The sequence below is a fragment of the Propithecus coquereli genome, unplaced genomic scaffold, assembly GCF_000956105.1.
Source record: "Propithecus coquereli isolate 6110/MARCELLA unplaced genomic scaffold, Pcoq_1.0 Scaffold168, whole genome shotgun sequence".
NCBI lineage: Eukaryota > Metazoa > Chordata > Mammalia > Primates > Indriidae > Propithecus > Propithecus coquereli.
Genome location: NW_012141413.1, coordinates 3,432,626 through 3,439,596, shown reverse-complemented (window position 1 = coordinate 3,439,596; position 6,971 = coordinate 3,432,626). Strand labels below are relative to the sequence as shown.

The 6,971-nt window shown below is 64.6% G+C and overlaps 1 protein-coding gene across 1 annotated transcript in view; it reads left to right on the top strand.

The window, feature by feature from the left end:
* TRIM11 (tripartite motif containing 11) overlaps nt 1-6,240 on the top strand; it is a 9,897-nt gene extending 3,657 nt beyond the window's left edge. Inside the window, exons 2-6 of the mRNA XM_012641718.1 lie at nt 370-465; nt 869-1,099; nt 2,806-2,828; nt 2,915-3,015; nt 4,577-6,240. Of these exons, the coding sequence (XP_012497172.1) occupies nt 370-465; nt 869-1,099; nt 2,806-2,828; nt 2,915-3,015; nt 4,577-5,124 (999 nt within the window). The 3' untranslated portion in view covers nt 5,125-6,240. The remainder of the gene's footprint in view (nt 1-369; nt 466-868; nt 1,100-2,805; nt 2,829-2,914; nt 3,016-4,576) is intronic.
* Nucleotides 6,241-6,971: the final 731 nt, after the last annotated feature.

Below are 6,971 nucleotides of genomic sequence, written 5' to 3'. Positions count from 1 at the left end.
GGGGGGGGGTGGCCACCGTGTCCCGTCGCTTCCTGTGGGGGGCCTGGCCGGGGCGGGTGGCGGCCGAAGCCCCTGCGGTGGGCTCACACAGGCAGGCAGGGTTGAGGGGGGGCGGGCTGGAGCCGCACGTGGATGCGGGGAGAGGGCGGGGGTGTCCACGTGGCCGTGAGAGCGGGGCGCAGCCCGCGGTGAGGGCGTCGAATCCCTTTTTCTCCAGACCGAGCCATCTCTGCGGAAGAACTTGGGACAGGAGGCCAAGTGCAAAAGGACGACTTCTGTAACTGGGGCACAGTGTCCCGCCCGGAGAGTCCCAGCGCTGGGCAGGGGGCTCAGGGCTCTGTCTGGTCTCTGTCCCCCCCCAACCCCCAGGCAAAGCTGGAGAAGTCGCTGGAGCACCTTCGGAAGCAGATGGAAGATGCGCTGCTGTTCCAAGCCCAGGCCGACGAGACCTGCGCCTTGTGGCAGGCAGGTGCTGGGGCCCCGGGTGGGAGGGACGCTGGCCGTCCACACTCGCCGTCTGCGCCCCGGGAACGAGGAGGCTGGCGGTCGCGGCTGCCGGCTGGCCCCACTGCGTCCAGGCCTGGGTGGGTGCGAGAGGGGCTGGTCCTTCCCTGCGTGAGCCCAGCCTGCCCGGCCAGTGGCATCCACGACACAGGGCGGGGACATGGAGGATGCTGCGTGTGCCCGTGGGGACGTTCTGTACCCCAGGTGCCCACCGTGGGCTCCCAGTGTGCTCGGATGGCAGCCCCGGGGGTGCATTTAGGGTCCATCAGATGGTGAATTTGGGGTCTGGGGTCCAGCCAGTCCCGGGTGGTAGATGAGGGGCCCAGGGCGTGGGCCTCAGCTGTCCCCCCCGCGGCACCCGCAGAAGATGGTGGAGAGCCAGCGGCAGAACGTGCTGGGCGAGTTCGAGCGGCTGCGGCGCCTGCTGGGGGAGGAGGAGCGGCTGCTGCTGCAGAGGCTGGAGCAGGAGGAGCTGGAGGTGCTGCCGCGCCTGCGGGAGGGCGCTGCCCGGCTGGGCCAGCAGAGCGCCCACCTGGCCGAGCTCGTCGCCGAGCTCGAGGGCCGCTGCCAGCTGCCGGCGCTGGGGCTGCTGCAGGTGAGCAGGGCGGCCGGCGGGCCAAGGCGCGAGAGGCATCTGGAGGTCCCGGGGGTCAGGCGCGGGTGGCGAGGGCCTGTCAAATGCCGAGCTGGCAGCTGCTCCGCCACCTCAGACCCTGGTGCGCAGAGAAGGAAAACTTGTGTTTTCCTCCGTAGACCCCAGCAGGCGGCGTCTCTTGAGTGCTCACGCAGGGTCGGGCGTCTTCGTCGTCCCATTTCCTGGGGCGCACCAAGGCTGCGGCTCAAAGAGCGGGCATCTGCAGGTGGCGGAGAGCGTGCTGGGCTCTGGGAAGCCTCCCGCTGCCGTCCTCACCCATCCCCACCTGGCCCGCCTGGCAGACGTCACACGCAGCGCCTCCGTCCTGGGGTGCTTTCGGCTCCAGCCCCCTGAAACTGCCTCTTCCCTGGAAGTGGGCTTCCCTGGGTGCCCCGCAAACCAAACCCAGGTCAGGTGGCCCTGAGGAGCGTGGCCGTGAGGTCCGGAGCCGGCCCCGCCCCACTGGGGCTCTCTGCCCCCACCTCCCCGCTTGTTAAGTGGGTTTCCATGGGGACGCAGGGTCAGGGTGTCTGTGTCCTTGTGTGGGGTCCCGCTGGTCTTTTTGCCCCACCCATACTGAGAAACTGTCCTCTGCCCAACGCAGCAGAGACACAGGGACTCAGCGATGTACGGGGAAGGGGTCCCCAGGCGGCTCTGGCTCCCGTACGAGAAAGAGGCCATGTATGACCGAATCCAGCCCCTGGTGGGTGGCGGTGCCGGGCCCAGGCGGAGCTGGAGGGCCTCCCGCAGGAGGTGACCACTCCCCAGCCTCCAGAGCCCAGCAGACACGTCCGGGAGCAGGAACAGGCTCCTGGCCGCTGTTGCACCCTTGGGGGTTGGCCGAGCTGCCGACCAGTTTGAGCCGGGAAACGGGAAGGACGCTTGGTGGAGGGAGGAGGGAGGAGGCTGGAGAGGGAGTGATGCCGGAAAAGCTAGGAAGGCTTTAGAAGGAGGAACCATTAACCCAGAAACGGGGACCCACCTGCAGGGTCTGCATGAAGACACGATTTGGGGTCTCAGCCGAGATGCTGCAGGGGGTGGGTGGTGACCTCAGGCCCCTGCCTGCGCCTCAGCCGAGCTGGCAGTTCACCTGCCTTGCTCACACCAGGCTCCACGCGCCCCAGCCCCTTTGCACATCTCTTCCCCGACGTGCACTGCTTCCCCACGTCTGCCGGTGAATTCTCCCCAGGCTTCACAACCCTGCCGGGAGTCCCCCGTTTTTGTTGGGTTTTTTGAGGCCTAGAGTGTCCCGTTGCCCCTCTGTCCCCAGACAGCATTCACCGTGTGTGCCCATGAACACCTTCCGTGCCGTGTCTCTGCCTGCGGGAGCCCCTCTGCCCAGGGTTGTGCCTTAGGTCTCTGCATCCCAGCTCAGCGCCTGGTGCAGAGCGGGTTAGAACAGGCGGGTGTGGGGGTCGTTGGCTGGCCAGTGTAGGTCGCTGGGTCCCTGCTGTGCGCAGAAGAACGTTCTAAGGGATAAGAAAAATCGAAGGGGAAAAACAAAGTTAGCAGGGGTCTGTACAGAGTGCCCCACACTGGGTGGCTCGAAGCACAGATGTTTCCATTTGCCCCCTGGAGCTCAGCGTCCAGGGGAGAGGGGCCGGGGTGTGCCCCCAGGACCGGGTGGCGGGTGTGGAAGCTGAGTGTGGCCTTTCTCTGCCCCACAGGACATCAAGGACGCCCTGCGCAGGTAAAAGCCCTTGGGCAGGTGGGCGGGGCGTGGGGTGGGGTCCCAGTGGCCTTCTGCAGGGGTGATGCTGGCGCTGTCCCCTCCAGGATCCAGGACGTGAAGCTGCAGCCGCCGGAGGTGGTGCCCATGGAGCTGAGGACCGTGTGCAGGGTGCCGGGGCTGGTGGAGACCCTGCGGAGGTTTCGAGGTGGGTGCAGGGGCTCCAGATGGAGGGATGACCCCAGGAAGGGACCCGCCAAGGAACCCAGGCAGCCAGTGGCATGCTCTGTGCCCTGTGTGTGGCCCCAGACTCCCAGTGTCCGGGCAGTGGATCTTTGGGAAAGCATCCTCTGCTCAGTCGGGTGTCCAGTGATTCAGTTCAGTTCTTTTTGGGGGAAACAGTCTCGCTCTGTTGCCCAGGGTGGAGTGCAGTGACACAGTCACAGCTCAAGGCAGCCTTGAGCTCCTGGGCTCAGGCGATCCTCCCGCCTCAGCCCCGCAGCGTGCTGGGATTACAGGCGTGCGCCACCACACCCAGCCTCAGTCCAGTTGTGACACCTGCTACCCAGAGGAGCACAGACCCCACAGACGAAGGGTTCGGTCTGCAAGACTGACCCGCTTCAGATGCCATTCCCAGCTTCCCGGGGCCACCCGCACTGCTGTGCAACCGGCTATGAGTTGGGAGTTCCCACGAGCCCCTGCTCAGGTCCGAGCACTTGCTCGACGGCGCCCAGAGCTCAGCAAAGCTCTTAACTTACTATCACCAGTTTGCTGCAAAGGACGTGAGTCAGGGTTGGGCGTGCACCGGTAGTCCTGGCACTTGGGGAGGCCGAGACGGGGGGATCGCTTGACCTCAGGAGTTCGAGGATAGGTGACAGTGGGATCCTATCTCTAAAACGTAAAAAAAAAACAAAGGCTAGAGCTCAGGACCAGCCGAATGGAAGAGACGCAGGTCCGAGTGTGGAGAGCAGCGGCTCTCCGGTGTGTGCACCATCTGGAAGCTCCCCCGACCCCGTCGTCGCCACGTTCTCACGGAGCCCCTGTTACCTGGCCGGGTCGGTTGCGTCCTTGGTCATTGAATGGGCAGAGCCTTGAGCCCCCGAGCACGGGGCCCGTCTTCCTGGGCCCACCCTTCCTGACGATGTCTAGGGTCCCCACCTGAGTCACCTCAGTAGCGTCAACTCAGGCGTGATGGGCCAAGGCTCCTATGAGTCAGGAAAGTCCACGGGTTTCAGGAGCCCTGCCAGGAACGGGACAAAACCCAGATGTGTTTGTCGCTGCGTCAGTCGTCCAGGAAATGCCGTCCTCGGCTCTTGCGGGCAGGTCTAGGGTCTGCGCGTAGGACCTGCACGCGGCCCCAGAGGGGACAGATCAGGAATCCCGCAGTGGTCGGTGGGGGCTGCCACGGCCGCCCCTCCCCACTCCCGAGAGGGGTCTCCGTGCCGCCCGGGAGCGGATGGAGCCCAGGGAGGCCCAGGGGAAGGTTGGTCCAGAACTCAGACTTCATTTTGGGATTGAAAGAAGGCAGTAGAAAGCAAAACCAGTGTTTCCTCTTCTCACCTGAAGGTGAAACGACCGATTTCTAGAACATTCTGAATTGCAGCTAGAAGCGGTTAGGTGATGTTTGGGGGGCGGGGGGAAGCGGTCTGTGTGGGGCCGTGAGGGTGGACGAGCCTCGGGCACAGCCTCGGGCGGGGAGGGGTCCACCGGCGGGGCCGAGGCAGGCAGGCGGCGGCTGTGCCCAGGTGACCTCTCTTGGGCCTCTGCAGGGGACGTGACCCTGGACCCGGACACCGCCAACCCCGAGCTGGTCCTGTCCGAGGACCGGCGGAGCGTGCAGCGGGGCGACCTGCGCCAGGCCCTGCCCGACAGCCCCGAGCGCTTCGACCCCGGCCCCTGCGTGCTGGGCCAGGAGCGCTTCAGCTCGGGCCGCCACTACTGGGAGGTGGAGGTCGGGGACCGCAGCAGCTGGGCCCTGGGCGTGTGCAGGGACGACGTCGACAGGAAGGAGAAGGGGGAGCTGTCCGTGGGCAACGGCTTCTGGATCCTGGTCTTCCTGGGGAGCTACTACAACTGCCCTGAGCGGGCCTTCGCGCCGCTGCGGGACCCTCCGAGGCGCGTGGGCATCTTTCTGGACTACGAGGCGGGACACCTGTCCTTCTACAGTGCCACTGACGGGTCGCTGCTCTTCATCTTCCCCGAGACCCCCTTCTCGGGGACACTGCGGCCCCTCTTCTCGCCTCTGTCCAGCGGCCCAATCCCTATGACCATCTGCCGGCCCAAAGCGGGGCCCGGGGACGCCCTGGTGCCCCTGTGACTGGGACCCCACTGGAGGAGTCCCTTTGCTTCTCGGGCCCCTCCTGGCTTCTGGCTGTTCTGGCCACTTGGAGGACCCGGGAGGAGGGAACGTGTCCTTTGAGCCATGGGAGGAATGCAGTGCCTTTCTGGACGTGCGTGGGGAAACCTGCGTGCCAGTGCTCTGGGGAACTGCGGGTGGGGTGGGCTCTGTCCCCGCTCCAAGCCGCCAGGTGTCACTTGGCACCAACCAAAGCCTCCAGCCCTGCAGCCTTGGTGGCTCCGGCTTCTGGTTCCAGGAGCTTTGCAGGCCCCGCTGCACCCACGCGGGACCCCAGCTGTGTTGTCCCAGCTCTCTCTGGCCACAGCCCGGTCGGGCCCTGGAAGTCTCGTGTGCCCACCTCTGAGAAGACGCTGGGACGGTCTCATGATACAGGAGGACTGGTAGCACCGCTCTGGCTGTGGTCGCTTCAGAAGAACTAGGGGACAGCAGTTGGTCTTGCCGAAGGGAACTGCGTGCAAGTGCCTGAATAAGGGGCCTGCGGAAATTGCCCCCGTGCAGAGACTACTAGGCAGGTCCGTGGGGCCGGGAGGTCAGTGTGGGGCTGGGAAATGACCCTTCAAACCACTGCTGTGTTTCTGAAGCCTTTTCTGAGCGTGTCACTGGCTGGTTTTGCCCTTGCAAAGCCTCCGTACTGGCCTCGGTGGTCGTCCCCAAGAACCCAGGCTCGGCTCTGCTCCGCCAGAGGCTGTGCAGGTCCCACAGGAGGCGGTGCGTGCCGCGGGCCACCTGCCTCGCTGTCCCCACGCCCAGGGCAAGAGCACGGGTTTCCGAGAGCCCGAAGCGGGTGGGATGCAGGAGTTGGTGCTGTGTTCAGGTTCGGGGTTTCTTCGCCCTTCTCAAGAAGTTCTTGTCTTCGTACCCGTCTTATTTATTGGAAGGACGGCGTTCCCCTGGTGAGCAAACTTCAGCCATCGTCTGTGACCCTGCCGTCCGCTGCTCACCCCAGCGACAGGGTGCTCTGATGTGCCAGGCCGGACGGGCAGCCGCTTTCCACACTGAAGCAGTGGGGACCCACCGGCTGTGTCCCTGTGTTCTTTGCTCGGACATGTATTCATTCCATGTAGCTGCCAAAGGGATTTTTTCCCCCAGATAACCTAATAAACATTTCCTGTGTTCCATTGTGTTTAATGCGTGCTTTCTCCTGTGGGTGCTGTTTGATTTAGCCATTCCCTCATTGCACTTCTCTGGGGGCCGGGGAGGGTGTCATGCGTCATACTGCCTTGAACAAAATCAGTTACTTTGAATGATGCGTGTAAGGAGAGTATTTTCTCCATTGAACCCTGGCGTTTTTCCGGCGGGGGTCAGGACTGCCGCAGCCCGTTCCCCACGCTGTGCCAGGGGCTCCCTGTTGAAGATCCGACAGCTCGTTAGTGGCTGCCTGGAGTAGGACGGCCAGTTGGCTTTTGAGATGGCCCCTGGTCACCAGCGGGCAGCCTCGTGGGTGAGACCGCAGATGTGCACCCAGCTGCTCCCGGACGCCAGCACGGCGCTGGCCGCGGCTTCAGGGCAAAGCTGCAGAGAGAAGCAGCGGACGTCCCGGCTCTGACGCAAACGTACGGTGGAGTCTGCTTCCCAGACGTCACTGCGGCCTTCGCGTCCCCGCAGGTGCCGCCCGCGTTCCAGGCGGTGCAGAGATGGTACCAACACGCAGGACCTGGACCGGGGAGCTGCTATCTCAGAAAACGCGGCAGCGAAAAGCCCGAATGTGTTCGTGCCAGCCGTGGGTGAGCCCTCCTCGTGCAGCTTGCAATCGACCTAGCATTTGGTCCCCCCTAAAAAATTCATATGTTGAAATCCTCACCCCC